Source organism: Balaenoptera physalus, assembly GCF_965194825.1.
Source record: "Balaenoptera physalus genome assembly, chromosome: X".
NCBI classification, from domain to species: Eukaryota; Metazoa; Chordata; class Mammalia; order Artiodactyla; family Balaenopteridae; genus Balaenoptera; species Balaenoptera physalus.
The window spans coordinates 43,111,932-43,132,224 of record NC_138903.1 but is presented as its reverse complement, the minus strand read 5'-3'; the positions used below and the strand labels follow the sequence as shown (position 1 = coordinate 43,132,224).

The following is a 20,293-nucleotide window of genomic DNA, read 5'->3' as shown; positions in this document are numbered from 1 at the left end:
GATGTGGGGATGGACTGAAAGGTCACTTACAGAGTTAGTCGTCTTCCTCGGGGTCACTGATCTCTTCATAGATCACCACGTTCTTTCTTTCCCGCAGTCTGTGGGTCCAGACATTAATCTTCCTTCCCTTGGGTCCTCTGGTGGAGAAGAGTTGGTAAATGGGGGTTGGGTGGGTTAGGGAGTGTTGGGCCCTGTTTTGTCAGATAAGGAGATGCCTCCTCCCTCCCAAGTGACCACAGGCCTTTTACATAGTCTTTTTTCCACACCTTCTGGCTCAGAGAGGCTGAGATACTAAACCCGCACCAATACACACCAAACGCTAGTTAGAGTTTTAGCTTCTGGCTCCTTCCATTGTCAGGTTTAGATTCCCAACCTCTTTACTCACCAGAACATTTATTCCGACCTTCTTTCATTCAGCATGTATTTGTTAAGGGCGTATTGTGTGCCAGGCATTGAGCTGAAGGTGGGGATAAAACTCCAAGTAAGATATGTTCCCAGGTTATCACAGACGGAATAATGACCTGAGCACCTTTCATGGCGTCAGGGCTTGTAGACTGAATCGAACACTTCTTTTTTTGGTTGCTCTGTGCGTGGCATGCAGGATCTCCACCAGGGATGGAAACCGTGCCCCCTGCAGTGGAAGTGCGGAGTCTTAACCACTGGGCCGCCAGGGAAGTCCCTTGAACTGAACACCTTTGAATAACCTGTGAACTCTGATTCTTTATTTCCGTTTTATGGACTAGGAACTGGAGCTCAGAGAATTTGGAAGGCTTGCCCCAAGTTACACAGCTTTCATATCGATGAAACTCCAGTCTGTGACGCTGGAAGTCAGTTTTTTTTTTGTCTTGTTTTGTTTTTTTTAAATTTTTGGCTGTGCCATGCGGCTTGTGGGATCTTAGTTCCCTGACCAGGGATCGAACCTGGGTCCCGGCAGTGAAAGCGCCAAGTCCTAACCACTGAACCACCAGGAAATTCCCTGGAAGTCAGTTCTAATGTTTCAGCTGGAGCTGGGTGAGCTCCTCAGCCCAGCCTGGCCCCAGGCCTGTCCAGGATCCATCTCCCACACCTAGCCCATGCACTTGAACATGGCCAGGGAAGCCAGAGGAGTTGTTCCCAAAGAGTTTCCTCTTACCTGATGTTTTCTTACTCTGCTGACCAGAGGTATCTGCTTTTTCCGGGGAGCGCAGCTGTTTCTGAGCCTGCTCTGAGCCTGATGTTGCTGGTACTAACTTCGAAGGATTTTTTTTTCTTTTCGGGCTTCTTGGGCATCACCTTTTTAATGTGAAGGTCACATACAAAGAGTATCAATGGCATTTCTCGAGTGCTTTAGAGCTTACAAAGTGTCTTTGTGCGCAGTACCTTAATTAAAGTTCTCAACAAGTCTGGGAGATCATTATATTACCTGTACCTAAACTACGAGGAACCTGGGAAGTTAGAAGGAAAAGGAATGGTCTACATGAAGGGTGTTTCTAGGACTAGAACGCTTGTCTTCACACTCTTTCCAGACTGACACTCTCGCCAAGAGAAGTCTCCATGTGAGCAGGAGTGTGGTACACGGAAGATTTGGGGAAGCAGAGCACACCAACAATTCACGAGGTCTGTGAAAGTGAGGAGGGGCTTCTATAAAATATAAGGGATCGAATATAAGCTAGTAGACAGCTGCTGGGAGAGTAAATGGAACAATGTACAGAAGGGACAAAACACTGCTGGCAAATGGTGTGGGGGGATGAATATAGGGAAGGGAGAAGAAAGGAATGGTTCGTGGAAATTCACGTAGGCAGCCAAGAAGGTGGTGCCAGATGTGACATCCTGTCCTACCCTGGCCAGAACATTTCAGGTGGAATTAAGCGAGGTGGTTCCTCTACCAATTCTACTGGTGTCAGGGTGTGTCACTGACCAACAACCTTAAGCTAACCTTCATTCAGCTCCTTTGTTTATGAAACAGTGAGCAATAACAGTGTAACCAGCTCCCTCATTTATGAATCAGTGAACAATGACTGTAAAACAAGCTAAGTGAAAGAACCTTCTGAGCTTACAAATGCTGTTTAAACGTGGTAATAATGAAAATGAATACTTTCTTTTATGATCCTTCTTTGAGTTCTCTCCTCAACCGTGTCCACACTGGCAACCCACCCGCCAGATCCCTTTACCCTCTAAACTAGAGTTTAATCTGCAATTGTGGAAGAACTTATTCAAGAACCCTCTAAGGGTCCCCCTGGGCTGGGACTGAGGCTTCAGAGATGCCTCAGGTGCAGACAAGGCCCCGAAGGAGCTCACAGAAGGGAGGGGCCAACAGTCCAGGCGATTCCCAAGCAATGTGAAAGGGGCCCTTTGACTGAGCAGAGGGGAGCTGGTACTTCCTGTTGTGAGAGTGGGCATCTAAACAGAAGCATCAGCAGCATCTGCGAGTTTAGCCCTAGGGGAAACGCCTGAGCTTCAGAAACATATGAAAAATTCACGAATTTGGAAATGGTTTGGGGCTTTGGGTTAGACTACTGCCACTGCCACTGTGGTCTCCAGCAAATTATTTAACATCTCTGTACCACAATATCCGCATGTTTATTATTATTATTTAGTAATAATAATATCCTCATTATTATTTGGGGATAATAATAGTAGCAATGTCATAGAGGTTTTCTTAGGGACTAAATAAATTAATCCATGTGAATTGCCTAAAATAAATCTGGCATCACTATGAAAACAAAAGAAGTATCAGCTATCACAATTGTTGTTAATTACTATTAAGCTCTCAATACTACATCAGGCATTGTGATAAAGAGATCAGGAAAGGGAGGCAGTGAGGGCCAGGCCATTTTTTTTTTCACACACACACACACACACACACTGTATTTTATTTTTACAAGAGATAAATAGACTGACACCAAGCATTGTAAATGGATGACCACAACAAAAGCAGCAATGATTACAATTACCAAACATGAAACACACTCATACTATGTCATAATATTGACATTCAGTCCAGTAATCCTCCACTGTAACAGCTCCTTTACTTTGCAGTGAAAACTGATTTGTATATTCTTTGCCTCTGAGTCCTTGTGGGATTTTGTTTTTAATAATTCAAACAGAAAGTCACAAAAATTATAATCATCCTCATCAGTTCACTCAGTCCCATGTAATTAATTTTTTTTCATCTTGATCTTTTGTTAGCACAGGCCATTGTCAATATTTTCCCACTTTTACCAATATTCACATCCATGGAGAGATAAACGGTCTCTGGTCCTCTGGATTTGGGAGGCACTCACCTTCAGGTGTTTTCTCTCTTGCATGTTGGAAGCCTCCTGAGCAGGTTCGTCTAAAAGAAGGTGACAAATCAGAATTTTTCTTTGTTGGTAAATATTCCCAAACTGCAGAGAGACTCCTGTAGTATCGGTATTCTGCAGCAGAGGTTTATGAGTCCACTCACTGTCAAGGAGTTACTTTGAGACAAGCCTCTGAATTATAACAGTTTATGCATTTATTTGCAGCATCAATTCATAATTTTCCTTCTGATGGTTTATAAAAAGTGAACTAAACCCCATCACTGCCTAATCCTATTCATTACATATTTCTTACTTGTTTCCCCAAAGAATTAAATTGACTGGTCTTTAACCAAAAATCACTGTATACTTAAAATGGTGAATTTTATAGTATGCCTCAATGAAACTGTTAAGTGTATGATGAACCATGGATGATTTAATCCAGCTGTTCTGGAATGTTTCCAGTATAAGAACACCTCTTTAATGTCAAAAACTTTGTAGATACTCAAGCACTGGATTTTCAGTCCTCTCGCAGTAATTTTGGGAGCTTGTGGAATCTGCCCTGTTTAGCCGGAGAGTCAAAGGTCTATTGGAGACACTTTGAAAATTCTGACCCTGTCTTCTTACAACTGTGCTGTCAGAGCAAAAGAGCAAGTGAACGCATCCTATCCCCTTTTTAAGTGAGTACATACACTGCTGAAATTCACAAAGATATCCAGAATCTGTCACTTTTTCAACCCTACGTTGCCTCTGCTCACTGACAAGTAGGAAAGGTCAATGTGTGGAGGACTGCTCTCTCAGACTCTCTCCCAAACTCAACACATAGAATCAGGTTCAATTAGGAGTGAGACAACTATTTGGTTTTGGTAAAACACAGAGAAATAGCCATATGTCATTACATAATGTGCTAATCACTTTCTCTCTTAAGATAGTTATCCAATACCTATGCTCTATTATTTTAGAAGTTTGGGGTAGATTTACACTTTAAATTTTTCTTAATCATCCTGTGATTCATTAATGGTATTTAGCAAGAACTAGCTCCTTTAAAAAAGAAATGTTTCAAGCATACAGAAAATTATGGAGAATAATATTCGAAATGTGTGCATCTACTACCGAGTCTAGCTGCATTTCAACATTACCTCACAACTACTTCAGATCACTCTGAGCTCTTTATTAAAAATATAACAAGGCACTATGAACAAGTCACAGCTGAAGCCATCTGTGCGGCCCTCACTGATCCTTGCCCTCCCTCCTTCTCCAGTTCTTCACTCTAGAATTTGATGGGTTTTATTCTCATTCAGGTTTTTATACGTTTACCATGTACTTACTATCCTTACAATATCAATATATATATTCTTGTTTTGCATGTTTTAGGATTTTATATGAATGGCCTCTGACTGTGCTTAACCTTCTGCATCCAACTTTTTTCACTCAACCATGATGCTTTTGAGGGAACAAACTCCTGAGAATCTTTCCCCATCCAGACCCCAAAGTAGACAGGCTTCAGGAGACCCTTTCCTGTCACTTATGCTGATTCCCGGGGTTCCGACCTTTAGAATCATGCCCGTTGGATTTTGTGGCTCGTTTTTTAGGACGCATGAAAGTTGGTAGGGTAGCCTTGAGACCTAGAATGATGCAAAATATTTGTTTCTTAACAGGCAACCTGAGAGGAGGGTAGAATGCTGGGACACAGCACCAACAGTAAAGCTAATCAGCTGGGGGAGGGGGGTTCTGAACCAGGGCCAGTGGGAGAGAAATGCACAGGATCCAGGACAGAGTATCTCTGTGGCCACTCCCAGTCCACAGCCTTGCACAGGACATATCAGTAAAAGAGCAGAATGCCTGCAAGCTTCCCTGGGATTTCTTCCCACACAAAAGGACAAATGTGGGACAATTGCCACAGCCTAAGAAGAAGCCATGGCATGTAAAGAGGGATGGTCATTTGTTCCCAGCCTTGTCTGGACCCAGAACTTCCTGTTACCTAGATCAGTCATGATGTCATAGTTTCTCTTCATATACACATAGATGATTTTCTCTGAGTAACCCAGATCTGCCCACTCTTTCTTAGGGAAGTATTTGGAAATATCCTTGAAAGCCTAGAAAAGAAAGAAGAATAAATCCTAGCAATGACTCAGCTAAACATGTCTGACATTCAGCCAGGAACTCTTCCTTGGCTGCAGGACCTCCAAGTTAGATCTGTAAACTGGAGATAATAATCCTTCCTGGTTGATGTCATGGCTAACTGACAGAACATGGGTAACATTGCCTAGGTTCTCACCTGGCATGCAGTAGGTGCTTAAGGCTGGTGGCATCCTCTCCTCTCACCTTCTGGAATTGACTGAGAGTCAACCAATCCAGTAAAGGTCACTGATCTTGTACCCAGGGATGCTAGGCAAGGACAGAGTGAGGGTGGGAAGCTCTGGATGTCCTCGTGACATGCTGCTCCTTGTTCCCAGTGCCTCTGACCTCCCCTCCTCAGAAATCTAGCCACCCTACACTGTCCCCTGGTCCACTCCTCTGCCCCCTCCAGATCACCCCACTTTGGAGTTCTCTGATTTGTGGCTATATTCCCTGGGGCTTTTTGCAAAGGAGCTGCCTCTGTTCATGGTGCTGGGACTGGTCTGATCTAGAAGAAACACATCCTGAATCTGTCCAGCCACAAGGCCAAAAGTTCTGTTGGGAGAGAAAGTGCTGAGGGAAGGCCACACTCAGTTAGTCACCTGTAACTAAGGTTCTACTTTTCTCCATCCTTGGCTTATCTGTCCCTGAGTAAGGACGTGGGGGTGGGGAAATAAGATGAGAATAGGGGGCTGGAGGTCTTTGGGAGAAGGACTGATTAGGGATGACATGTTTTCTGTGGGCATGATCAAAGCAGCATTGAGTCTTTGAGGGGGGTTACTGTTGTTAGTCGTTTTCCTGGAGTTTGGCTTATCCTGAAGGAAAGATATGAAGACCCTTGTTGGGGAAGCAGTGAAGTGAATGTATAGTTTTATTGAGGGGGGATGCTTTGAGGCAAAGCAGGGGAGGTAAGTCCCAGAGACCATATGGTGTCTCTGACTGAAGGGTTTCAGTTTTCAGGCAGAAGGATGTGGGGTTTTGCTCTGTTGAAAAGAAATGAAGATCACTAATATGAGTGAATTTAAAGGCTATTACTAGGCCCAAATCAATAAAGTCAGAAATGAAAAAGGAGAAGTTACAACCAACACCACAGAAATACAAAGGATCATAAGAGATTACTATAAAAACTATACACCAATAAAATGGACAACCTAGAAGAAATAGACAAATTCCTAGAAATGTACAATCTCCCAAGGTGGAACCAGGAAGAAATAGAAAATATGAACAGACCAAATACCAGTAATGAAATTGAATCAGTAATTAAAAACTCCCAACAGACAAAAGTCCAGGGCCAGATGGCTTCACACATGAATTCCACCAAACATTTAGAGAAGAATTAACATCTGTCCTTCTCAAACTATTCCAAAAAATTGTAGAGGAAGGAACACTTCTGAACTCATCCTATGAGGCCAGCATCACCGTGATACCAAAACTAGAGAAAGATATCACAAAAAAAGAAAATTAGAGGCCAATATCAGTGATTACTATAGATGCAAAAATGCTCAACAAAATATTAGCAAACCGAATCCAACAATACATTAAAAGGATCATACATCATAACCAAGTGGGATTTATCCCAGGGATGCAAGGATGGTTCAATATCTGAAAATCAATCCATGTGATACACCACATTAACAAATTGAAAAATAAAAATCATAAGATCATCTCAATAGATTGATGCAGAAAAAGCTTTTAACAAAATTCAACATCCAATTATTATAAAAACTCTCCACAAAGTGGGTATAGAGGGAACATACCTCAACATAATAAAGGCCATATATAATAAGCCCATAGCTAACATCATACTCAACAGTGAAAAGCTAGACATTTCTCCAAAGAAGACATACAGATGGCCAAAAAGCACATGAAAAGATGCTCAACATCATTAATTATTAGAGAAATGCAAATCAAAACCACAATGAGGTATCACCTCACACAGGTCAGAATGGCCATCATCAAAAAATCTACAAACAATAAATGCTGGAGAGGGTGTGGAGAAAAGGGAATGTTGGTGGGAATGTAAATTGGTACAGCCACTATGGAGAACAGTATGGAGGCTCCTTAAAAAACTAAAAATAGAGTTGCCATATGATCCAGCAATCCCACTCCTGAGCATATACCTGGAGAAAACCATAGTTTGAAAAGATACATGCACCCCGATGTTCATAGCAGCACTATTTACAATAGCCAAGACATGGAAGCAACCTAAATGTCCATCGACAGAGGAATGGATAAAGAAGATGTGGTACATATATACAATGGAATATTACTCAGCCATAAAAAAGAACAAAATATGACATTTGCAGCAACATGGATGGAACTAGAGACTGTCATACTGAGTGAAGTAAGTCAGACAGAGAAGGACAAATATTGTATGATATCGCTTATATGTGGAATCTAAAAAAATGGTACAAAGGGATTTATATACAAAACAGAAATAGTCACAGATGTAAAAAACAATTTTATGGTTACCAGGGAGAAAGTGGGGAGGGATAAATTGGGAGACTGAGATTGACATAAACACACTACTCTATGTAAAATAGATAACTAATAAAGACCTACTGTATAGCACAGGGAACTCTACTCAATACTCTGTAATGATCTATATGGGAAAACACTCTAAAAACAGAGTTGATATATGTATATGTATATACACATACACTTCGATGTACAGCAGAAAGTAACACAACATTGTAAATCAACTATACTCAAGAAAAATTTTAAAAAACAGTGAAAAGCTGAAAGCATTTCCTCTAAGATCAGGAATGTGACAAGGATGCCCACTCTTGCTACTTTTAGTCAACACGGTATTTGAAGTCCTAGACACAGCAATAAGATAAGAAAAAGAAATAAAAGGAATCCAAATCAGAAAGAAAGAAGTAAAACTGTCACTATTTGCAGATGACATGATACTACACATAGAAAATCCTAAAGATGCCACCAAACAAACTACTAGAGCTCATCAATGAATTCATTAAGTTGAAGGCCACAAAATCAATATACAGAAATTTGTTGCATTTCTATACATTAACAATGAACTATCAGTGGGGACTTCCCTGGTGGTCCTGTGGTTAAGTGTCCACCTTCCAATGCAGGGGGTGTGGGTTTGATCCCTGGTCAGGGAACTAAGATCCCACATACCGCAGGGCAACTAAACCCGTGTGCCACAACTACTGAGCCTGCGTGCCACAACAAGAGAGCCTTGTGCTGCAACTACAGAGCCCACATGCTCTGGAGCCTGCGCTCCACAACTACAGAGCCCATGGGCTCACAACTAGAGAGCCCACACATTGCAACTACTGAGCCCGTGTGCCCTGGAGCCTGCATGCCACAACTAGAGAATCCCGTGCGCCACAACTACTGAGCCCATGCGCCCCAACTAGAGAGCTGGCACACTGCAACTACTGCGCCCACATGCTCTGGAGCCTGCACACCACAACTAGGGAGAAGCATGTGCGCCGCAACAAAGAGCCCATGTGCCACAACGAAAAATCCCATGTGCCGCAACTAAGACCCAACACAGCCAAAAATAAATAAATAAATAAAAATTAAAAAAAAAAAATGAAAGAAAGAGAAATTAAGGAAATAATACCATTTACCTTTGCATCAGAAAGGATAAAATACCTAGGAACAAATCTAACTAAACAGGTAGAATACTTGTACTTGGAAAACTATAAGACACTGATGAAAGAAACTGAAGACTACACAAACAGATGGAAAGAATCTTGTATAGGAAGAATTAATATTGTTAAAATGACCATACTACCAAAGGCAATCTACGGATTTGATGCAATCCCTATCAAAATACCAATGGCATTTTTCAAAGAACTCGAACAAATTAATTAATTAATCATTTATTTATTTATTTTTGCTGCACCACACGGCATGCAGGATCTCAGTTCCCTGACCAGGGATTGAGCCTACACCCCCTGCAGTGAAAGCACAGAATCTTAACCACTGGACCACCAGGGAAGTCCTTAGAACAAATAATTTAAAATTTTGTATGGAAACCCAAAAGACCCCAAATAGCCAAAACATTCTTGAGAAAGAAGAACAAAGCTGGAGGTATCACACTCCCAAACTAGTAGCTGGAGGTATCTTCAGACTATACTACAAAGTTAAAGTAATCAAAACAGTATGGTACTGGCACAAAAACAGACACATAGATCAATGGAACAGAATAGAAAGCCCATAAATAAACCCACGCACATATGGTCAATTAATCTATGACAAAGGAGATAAAAATATACAAGGGGGAAAGACAGTCTCTTCAATAAGTGGTGCTAGGAAAATTGGAAAGCTACATGTAAAAGAATGAAATTAGAACATTTTCTCACACCATATAAAAAAATAAACTCAAAATGGATTAAAGACCTAAATGTAAGACCAGAAACCATAAAACTCATAGAAGAAAACACTATGACATAAATTGTAGCAATATTTATTTGGACCTGTCTCCTACAGCAAAGGAAACAAAAACAAAAATTAAAAAATGGGACCTAGGACTTCCCTGGTGGCGCAGTGGTTAAGAATCCGCCTGCCAATGCAGGGGACATGGGTTCGAGCCCTGGTCCAGGAAGATCCCACATGCCATGGAGTAACTAAGCCTGTGTGCCACAGCTACTGAGCCCATGCTCTAGAGTCCACGACCACAACTACTGAGCCCGCGTGCCACAACTACTGAAGCCTGTGCACCTAGAGCCCGTGGCCTGCAACAAAGAGAAGCCAACGCAATGAAAAGCCCCTGCTCGCCTCAACTAGAGAAAGCCCACATGCAGCAACGAAGACCCAAAGCAGCCACCAAAAAAAAAAAAAAACTAAATAAATTTATTTTAAAAAATGGGACCTAGTTAAACTTAAAAGCTTTTGAGCAGCAAAGGAAACCACTGACAAAACAAAAAGGCAACCTACTGAAAGAGAGAAAATATTTGCAAATGATATGACTGATAATGGGTTAATATCCAAATTATATAAAGAGCTTATACAACTCAATATATTAAAAAAACCCAAACAACCCTATTTAAAAATGGGCAGAAGAACTGAATAGACATTTTTCTGAAGAAGACATACAGATGGCCAACAAGCCCATGAAAAGATGCTCAATATTGCTAATCATCAGAGAAATACAAATCAAAACCACAAAGAGATATCGCCTCACACCTGCCAGAATGACTATCATCAAAAAGACCACAAACAACAAACATTGGGGAGCATGTGGAGAAAAGGGTACCCTTGTACATTGGTGGTGGGAATGTAAATTGGTACAGCCACTGTGGGAAACAGTATGGAGGTACATCAAAAAACTAAAAATAGGACTACAATATGACCCAGCAATTCCACTCCTGGGCATATATCCAAAAAAACCCCCAAAAACTTTAATTTGAAAAGACACATGCACCCCAATATGCATTATTTACACTAGCCAAGATATGGAAAGCAATCTAAGTGTCCATCAACAGAAAATGGATAAAGCTGTGGTATATATATACAATGGACTACTACTCAGCCATAAAAAAGAGTAAAATTTTGTCATTTGCAACAACATGTATGGACCTGGAGTGTACTATACTTAGTGAAATAAGTCAGACAGATGAAGACAAACACTGTATGTTATCACTTATATGCAGAATTAAAAAAAATAAAACAAATGAATATAACAAAAAAGAAACAGACTCACAGATATAGAGAACAAACTAGTGGTTACCAGTGAGGAGGGGGAAGAGGGGAGGGGAAAAACAGGGGTAGGAGATTAAGAGATAAAAACTGCTATGTATAAAATAAATAAGCAATAAGGATATATTGTACAACACAGGGAATATAGTCAATATTTTGTAACAACTTTAAATGGAGTATAATCAATTAAAATATTGAATCATTATGTTATATGCCTGAAATTAATATAATATTGTAAATCAACTATACCTTGATTTTTTTTTAAATCTGTTCTGCGAATCCATATTTTTTTTTTAATTTTTAATTTTATTTATTTATTTATTTATGGCTGTGTTGGGTCTTCGTTTCTGTGCGAGGGCTTTCTCTAGTTGTGGCAAGCGGGGGCCACTCTTCATCGCGGTGCGCGGGCCTCTCACTATCGCGGCCTCTCTTGTTGCGGAGCACAGGCTCCAGACGCGCAGGCTCAGTAGTTGTGGCTCACGGGCCTAGTTGCTCCGCGGCATGTGGGATCTTCCCGGACCAGGGCTCGAACCCGTGTCCCCTGCATTGGCAGGCAGATTCTCAACCACTGCGCCACCAGGGAAGCCCTACCTTGATTTTTAAATTTATTTATTTTTATTTATTTGTGGCTGTGTTGGGTCCTCACCTCTGTGCGAGGGCTTTCCCTAGTTGTGGCAAGCGGGGAACCACTCTTCATCACGGTGCGCGGGCCTCTCACTATCGCGGCCCCTCTTGCTGCGGAGCACAGGCTCCAGACACGCAGGCTCAGTAATTGTGGCTCACGGGCCCAGTCGCTCCGCGGCATGTGGGATCCTCCCAGACCAGGGCTCGAACCCGTGTCCCCTGCATTGGCAGGCAGACTCTCAACCACTGCGCCACCAGGGAAGCCCTATACCTTGATTTTAAAACGGCTATTACTACGTTATTTGAAAATTATTAGAGTGAAGAGAGCTGGAATCTCTGAGATTGTAGGACCACGTATTACTCAGGCTGAGAAGGTAGGAAGTTTCGATGAAGCAATCTGGCGCACCCCAAACTGATGGCATTGGGAGTCTCTCGGGGGGTGGGGAGGGTCTTAGGCTAAGAACATTGCTTCTTTATCCCAGAGGAGGCGATAAAAGAGTCCCTTAGGCAAAGGCTATTATCTCTGGTTGAGGAAATGTAGGGGCATCTGGCTGATTTGGGGGTTTCTGGGGCTGAGGGGTGTTTTGCTTCCCTCAGGAAGAGCAATTAGGGAGTCTCACAGACTGAAGATAGTTTTAGTTTTATGTCTGCCTGACGGGGATCGCCCCAAAAGGCTTTAAGTCGTCTCTCAGTCCTAACGATCTTGAGGATGTTGGGAGGTACAGAAAATACCCAACCACTTTAATTACCAGCAGGAGCTCTTGGTTTTTCTACTTGCTCCCCCCCTTACCCTGTCTAGGGTGGCCCTCAGAGAGAACTTACCTCAGAGGTGAAGCGGCAGTGAAGCATTGCTCGACAATGAGATGAAATCCCAGAATTCAACTGCCCAAGAACAATCAACTAATCAGAACAGTTAATTAACTTGATCTGGCCAATCGGAGGTCAGGAGAGTAGGTGGGGCAAGTGAGGCAGTAGTGGGATTTGTCAGTTCAGGGTCCGCGCCTTTTCGAAGTCAGCGGAGATTTCGAGTTTCCCGCTTGAAGCAAGATTGCGTCCCACCAGAATTGGCCACTCCAGCTTCCGTAGGCCCATTAGCATGCATGCTCAGATGTTACCTTTGCCTTCAGCTTACATTTTTCTACCCTCTGCTGTGTGTTTTTGCTGTTTAATTTTAATAAATGGTATATCTGAGGCAGGCTGCCATCTCAAATCCTTCCCGTCAGTCTCCGATTTCCTCAGATGTGGGGTCTTTCCTAGGGCCTCCTAGGACCTCTCTAATAACTTAAAAATTTTAAACTTAAAGAAAAAAAACCTGTTTTCGATATGTGCGTTTTCGATATGCGCTTTTTCTGGAAGACCCGATAACCAGAAACATGCTTTATCCCTTAATACTATTATTTACAATAATAGTATTAAAAAGAATACCCATGTAATTGGGGCTTGCTGTGTCCCTCAGGGGGCCCAGAAGTCACTTTTTTCTAGGAAGTCTTTCCTATACCCACCCCCAATAGGTCCCCAGTAGTGCCTCCAATAGGTCCCCAATACCCCCTGGGCTTTCCATCGCAGCCCTGATCTAAGTTCCTCCTCCTTCTTAGGGCAAGGAGGACAGGGCAATGACCCATGTGCCAAGCACAAAGCCATTTATGTGCATCATCCCATTTAATTTTCACAACTGCTCCTTAAGTTAAGTACTGTTATCATCCCCTGTGTGCAGATGCTGAGACTGAGGTGCTGAGACTTAAGCAACCTGGTCAAGGTCACAGGATCAGTAGGTAGCAGAACTGGAGTTCACCCCCAAGTTGAATTGAGTCCAAAGTCTGTGCTTTTACTTACTCTTCTATATTGCCTCAAATATTTGTTGGTTGGTTGAATGAATGAATGAGTGAATGAATCTTAAAATTACAAAGGACCTTTAACATAATTTACTTAATCTTCTATAATCACACATAATTTTATGTGGCTGCTGTAACAAATTATCAGAAACCTTGTGGCATAAAACAATAGAAATGTATGTATGTATTTTTTTTTGGTTTTTTTAAACATCTTTATTGGAGTATAATTGCTTTACAATGTTGTGCTAATTTCTGCTGTATAACAAAGTGAATCAGCTATACATATACATGTATCCCCATATCTCTTCCCTCTTGAGCCTCCCTCCCACCCTCCCTATCCCACCCCTCTAGGTGGTCACAAAGCACTGAGCTGATCTCCCTGTGCTATGCGGCTGCTTCCCACTAGCTATCTATTTTACATTTGGTAATATATGTAAATCCATGCCACTCTCTCACTTTGTCACAGCTTACCCTTCCCCCTCCCCGTGTCCTCAAGTCCATTCTCTAGTAGGTCTGTGCCTTTATTCCCTTCCTGCCCCTAGGTTCTTCATGACCATTTTTTTTTATTTTTTAGATTCCATATATATCTGTTAGCATACGGTATTTGTTTTTCTCTTTCTGACTTACTTCGCTCTGTATGACAGGCTCTAGGTCCATCCACCTCACTACAGATAACTCAATTTCGTTTCTTTTTATGGCTGAGTAATATTCCATTGTATATATGTGCCACATCTTCTTTATCCATTCATCTGTTGATGGACACTTAGGTTGCTTCCATGTATGTATGTTTTTGAATGTTTCAGTGAAATATTCTGACCTTTATTTCTCACAGTTCTGGAGGCCAGAAGTCTGAAATTAGTTCCTCTGGGCTGAAATCAAGGAGTCAGCAGGGCTGCACTCCTTTCAGAGGCTCTAGGAAAGAATCTTCTTGTTGCCTCTTCCAGCTTCTGGTGGCTGCCAGCATTCTTTGGCTTGTGGCTGCATCATTCTAATCTCTGCCTCCATGGTTATATTGCCTTCTTCCCTCGGTCTGTGCCAAATCTCCCTCTGCTTTCCCCTGATAAGGACACTTATGATACCTTTAGGGCCCACCCAGATAATCCAGGATAATCTCCCTATCTCAAGATCGTTAATCACATCTGCAAAGTCTTTTCTATTGTTGTTGAAAGGTAATACTCATAGGTTCCAGGAATTAGGATGTGGCTATCTTTGGGGGGGGCTGTTATTAAGTCTCCTCTCTGGTCCCCAAGGATTCATGTCCATCCCGCATGCAAAATACATGCACTCCATCCCCAAGTCCCCAAATTCTCAATCCATCACAGTATCAGCTCAAGTCTAAAATCTCATCTAAATATCATCAGCTCAAGAGTACCAAATCTCATCTTCTAAAATAGGTATGGGTGGTACTCTGGGTATGATCCATCCTGGGGCAAAATTCCTCTTTGGACTTGAACACCAGAAAACAAATTAACTGTTCCTAAAATACAGTGGTGGGACAGGCATAGAATAGTAGCTATAGACATTATCATTTCAAATAGGAGAAAATGGAAGAAAGAAGGAGTCATTGGCCCTAAGCAGTTTTTAAATCTAGCAGGGAAAATTCCATTGGGTTTCAAGGTCTGGGAATAATCCTCTGTGACTTGAGGCTCTGTCCTATGGGCCTACAGCTCTGCCCTCAGAGTCATTCTTCCTTTCTCTTGAAGTGTGGCATATGTTTGTAATTGAGTAGTTTTATCAGCCTTTTTGATGCCTGTAGAATTTTGAGAGTCTGGCAGTCTTTCCTTCATTTTTTCTTGCCTCTGTTTCGTTCAGTTCAATCTGTCCATGTTTCTGAAGATATAACATCAAAAATTGTGTGGGTCTCCCACGTATGTCCAGAGATTCACACCATTAGACCAGATGGTCCTCCACATATCTTTCCTAGATTATCCTAGCTCTATTCCTGGGTATGGCTGAGATGGTTGAAGAGATTCACGAGTCACACATCTAATCTCTGCAGTACTAGCAAACACAGCCACACTCTTGACTTTCGCTCCAGAGCACACCTTTCTGAGAATGAATCTCTTAATTTAATGTCTTTTGCAATCTCGATAGACTGAGAATTCCCCAAATTATCAAATCCTAGATCCCTTTTGCTTAATCATTTTCCCCTCAATTTACCTAATTCCTTTGACATTTTACTATATGCAGCAAGAATAAATCAGACCACACCTTCAACACTTTGCTTGGAAATCTCCTCAGCTAAATATCCAAGTTCATTGCTTACAAGTTCTGATTTCCACACAACTGTAGGACACAATTCACTAAGTTTTCTGCCAGTGTAACAAGGATTGTCTTTCCTTAAGTTTCCAATAACATGTTCCTCATTTGCTTCTGAGCCCTTATCAACAGCACCTTTAATGTTCATATTTCTACGATTTTGCTTATGACAATATATGTATTCTCTAAGATGATGTAGGTTTTCTCTTCCATGCTCCTCACTTCCTTCTGAGATCTCACCAGAATCACCTTCAAAGTTGTTATTTCTACTGACAGTCTTTTCAATTCAATCTAGGACATTTCTATCAAGCTTCTCAACATTCTTCTAGCTTCTACCCATTAGCCAATTCCAAAGCCACTTTCATATCTTTAGGTATTTGTTACAGCAGCATTCCACTTTTAGGTAGCAAAATCAGGTATTAGTTTCTTGTGGCTGCTGTAACAAGTGACCACAAACTTGGTGACATAAAACGATAGAGCTTTATTTTCTCACAGTCTGGAGGTCATAAACCTGAAATCAGCATCACTGGCCTAAATTAAGGGTGTCAGAAGGGCTGTACTCTATCTACAGGTTCTAGGGAGAATCCATTTTTTGCCTCTTTCAGCTTCTGATTGCTCACATCATTCCTTGGCTTCAGGCGGCATTACTCCAATCTTGAAGGCCAGCATCCTCAGATCTCTCTCTATTCCATCTTCACATTGCCTTCTCCTCTGTGTATCTCTTCAAATCTCTCTCTACCTTTCTTCCTTCCTTCCTTCCCTTCCTTCCTCCCTCCCTCCCTTCTTTCCTTCCATGTTCAGTTTTTATTTTCTCTAAAAATTGAGGTAAAGGGAACTCTTTAGAAAAAGAAACAATCTGCGTGATTGAAAATGGAGGTCCTAACTTACACAGTGTTATATGTCAATTATATCTCAATAAGGCTGGCAATTTTTTTTAACCTTAAAAAAATAACTGGAAAAAGAAAATGGGAGGGTCCAGCTTCATACAGTGGCTTCAGGATGCTCAGAGGAAGGAACTAAAGTTGGCCAAAGTTAGCCAAGATTTTCCTGAGTTGTCTAGACTCAAGAGATGCGACTAGTATTCCAAAGAGAAAAGAGATCAGTCAAAAGTTTGAGTCTTACAGTCCCTGGAAATATGTAACCCTGATGCTCCTGTCGCCTCAGCTGAAAATGTTGGCTGGCATTTCTGGTATTGATGAAGAAATTGCCCCCAATTTCCCAGGCTCTTCTGCCTTCCCCATGCCCACCTGGGATCTGCCCAGTCCTCCTGCCCCAAGAGAGCACTCTATTCATGAAATTCTTGGAGAAGAATCCTCTGCAGTTGTGAGCATCTCATGCTGTGAGCCAGCTTCACAAGAGCGTTGGGTGTGCCAAGGTTTCCGTAAGGGTCAGGAGAATCAGAACAGGGCAGGGTTTGCAACAGCAGTAAACCAGAAGGAAAATCCTTCAGGATGGTCCTTCTCCTTGGTCCCCTTTCATTATGGCGTGGACTTGGCCTGATAAGGCTGTGGCTCTTCTACCAGCTCTACTCCCACTGGATTTCTAGAAGCTCACAGCTGACGTTCCACAGGCACTCAGCCATTTTGTTACTTCAGGCCCTTGGAGATACCCAGGTCCTCTTGCGGTCATTGAAGTACTTGGCACTCAGGGGCTCCAGGCCCTCAGTTATGGCACAGTGCAGTCTGGTCTGCGCTCCCTTCTCCCACACCAATTTGACAAAGAGGGAGAAGAGCTGCCAGAGCAGGCACAGCAGGAATGAGTATTGGACAAGCTCAGAGTGGACCATGCCTGGGTGCACTGCATAGAGGGTGGCCCCCATCCGTTGGAGCCTCTTGGCCAGCTCCCAAGTAAAAAGTATGTTGGCCATCTTGCTGTGGCAATATGCAAAACCCCAGCTATAGCGCTTCTCACTCTCAAGGTCCTGGAAGCGAATCTTGCCAGCATGGTGAGCCACCGATGACAGGTTCACCATCTGTGCAGGAGCAGACTCCTTCAGCTGCTCCAGGAGAGAGCAAGTGAGAAGGAAGTGGCCCAGGCAGTTGATTCCCAGGTGGGTTTCAAAGCTGTTAGCTGTCTTGGAATAGGGACACATCATCATTCCTGTATTGTTGATCAGAATATGGAGCTGCTTTTGCACTGCCAGAAGGCTTTCAGCAAAAGCTCAGATGGATTTGGTATTGGATAGGTCCAGTTTCCACACCAGCACCTGGGAGTTCTTTGTATTAGCTCAGATTTCACTAGCAGCAGATTCCCACTTCAGTACATCTCAGCAGGCAATGCATACTCCTCTGCTAGCGAGCTCTCTGGCCGTCTCCTTACTGATGCCCATGTTGGCTCCGGTGATCACCACTATCTTCCTGGGAAGCTGCACATTTGTTCTCCAAATCCCACCAGCAAAGAACTTCCTAATGGACAGAGCTATCACATACAGGAAAGAAAGGAGGGAGGTGAGTAGTCCTAAGAAAACCAGCATCTTTTCAACTTCTTTACTAGCTGCTGCTTTAGCAAAAGCAGCTTCGACTCCAATTCTGGCTCCAGCCCCTGGTCTGGCTCCAATTCTTGGATGCTTCTCTCTGCTTCTCCCTCCCACTCCTTTACCTCCTCTCTCTCCTGGACTCTGGGCATCTCTTATGCATCTCTTATGAGGATACACGTAATTGCATTTAGGACCCACCCAGATAATCCAGGATAATCTCCACATCTCAACAGCCTTAACTTAATCATATTTACAAAGAACCATTTTCCAAGTAAGGTAATATTTACAGTGTCCAGGGACTATGACCTAATATCTTTGGGGGCCATTATTCTGCCTACTGCAAGGAGTAAGTCAGATACCTTGTTCTGAAGTTCTGGGGTCACTGGGTTTGGAAAGGAGTGACTGGAGCTCTTTGAGGCCAAATGGGGTGGAAGACAGTGCAGCCTGGTGGGAGGGATGTGGGCTCTGTAGGCAGACAGACCTGAGTTCACTTCCCTGCCCCAACACCTGATGACTGAGTGACCTTGGGCAAGTCACTCAACCTCCCTGACTTTCCATTTCCTCCTCTGTGAAATGAGGTAATAACTGCACCTCCCTCACAGGGCTGTTGTAACTTGTGCTTGTAAAGCACTTAGCATAAGGCTAGGCACATAGTGAGTAATCTACGAACATTAACTGTTGTTATTATTAACTGATGGACATGGTGATAATAATACCATGCATGTATTCTGTGCTTACTCTGTTTTGGGTTCACAAGAAACCCAAACGCTCCCAGGAGCATGTGATATAGATGTCACAGATGTAGATTCAAGAGGCTAGAATTTGCCTAAGGTCAGACAGTCAACAAATAGTACAGGGAGGAATGAAGACCATGTTTGGCTAATCCTTCACCACAATGCTAGTCTCCACCCCATGAGGAGATTGTAAACCCCAGCACCTGCAGAGAGCACGTGTAAATGATGAATACATCTACAAGCAGGAAAGCCTGTGGCCAGTTGTGTGGAGGGACTTGCCGACTGTCAGAGCTACAGACTATAGTGTGAGAAACCAGGATGGTGGAAGTCTCTGTGCTCAGCACTTTTCCACCAAGGGAACAGGAGAGACTCTCTGTGCTGGTGGTGGTGACAGACCCCTGTATGAGGGCAAGGCCTGCACCAGGACCCAGGATGCTGTGGACCTTCTGACTCCAGGATGGATGAATGAAAAGGCCAGCATTATGTGGCTGTGGGAGTTTCCCATATTGTCTAGAATATTGTTCATTGAGCTGAAGATTCTTTTGCTCTATAGTATATTTCCACTTCTCTTTTAAAAGAGTAAACTTTATATTGAAGTATAACATAAAGATGGAATTTTGCACAAATCATAACTATATCACTTGAGAGAAGCGGGGGAACTCAGAATCTGAGAGTTGGTGTTAAAGATAAATCATTGCTGCCGGGTATGAGATCAGAAAAATATATCTGTCAGTTTTATATCTCAACATCTTAGACTTTCTTGCATGTATTTCTGGCATGACTGATCATACAGATTGTTGCCATCGATGATGTTTTTTAAAAACAGCTTAATTGAGGTATAATTGGCATACAGTAAATTGTACATATTAAAAGTACACAATTTGATAAGCTTATATTATATATAAATATATTCACCATAATCAAGTTAGTAAACACATTCATCACTCTCTCATCCCCACTTGTATACACCTAAGCAAGCACTGATTTGCTCTCTGTCACTGAAGATTAATTTGCATTTTGTAAGGTTTCATGTAAATAGAAACATACTCTATGTACCCCTGGTTGTCTGGCTTCCTTCACTCAGTATAATTATTTTGAGATTTATCCATGTTGTGTTATATGGACTCCAATTTGTTTATTCAGTCACCTGTTTTTTAAAATATTTATTTATTTGGTTGTGCTGGGTCCTAGTTGCGGCAGGTGGGCTCCTTAGTTGCGACTTGCTGGCTCCTTAGTTGTGGCATGTGAACTCTTAGTTGCAGCATGAATGTGGGATCTGGTTCCCTGACCAGGGATCAAACCCAGGCCCCCTGCATTCAG

General features: G+C 42.4%; 1 protein-coding gene and 1 pseudogene across 2 annotated transcripts; both read right to left on the bottom strand.

Annotated features, from left to right (window-relative positions):
* Positions 1-126: 126 nt before the first annotated feature.
* LOC309652795 (uncharacterized protein) lies at positions 127-12,046 on the bottom strand. The gene is made up of 4 exons (XM_082446777.1): positions 5,798-12,046; positions 5,174-5,353; positions 4,783-4,964; positions 127-1,260 (listed from the first exon to the last, which is right to left on the bottom strand). Exons 1-4 carry the CDS (start codon positions 5,861-5,863, stop codon positions 990-992), a joined length of 699 nt encoding a protein of 232 aa, XP_082302903.1. The 5' UTR covers positions 5,864-12,046; the 3' UTR covers positions 127-989.
* Positions 12,047-13,835: 1,789 nt separating this feature from the next.
* LOC309652552 (retinol dehydrogenase 12 pseudogene) lies at positions 13,836-19,785 on the bottom strand (annotated as a pseudogene). Its single transcript has one exon. The product of its transcript is annotated as a retinol dehydrogenase 12 pseudogene (transcript).
* Positions 19,786-20,293: the final 508 nt, after the last annotated feature.

Coding starts and splice junctions, on each gene's coding strand:
- LOC309652795 (XM_082446777.1), bottom strand. CDS start 5,863: ATGAACAGAGGCAGCTCCTTTGCAAAAAGCCCCAGGGAATATAGCCAC. Junction 5,354..5,797: donor ACAAATCAGAGAACTCCAAA/GTGGGGTGATCT, acceptor TTTCTTTTCTAG/GCTTTCAAGGATATTTCCAA. Junction 1,261..4,782: donor AACCCCGGGAATCAGCATAA/GTGACAGGAAAG, acceptor GTGATGCCCAAG/AAGCCCGAAAAGAAAAAAAA.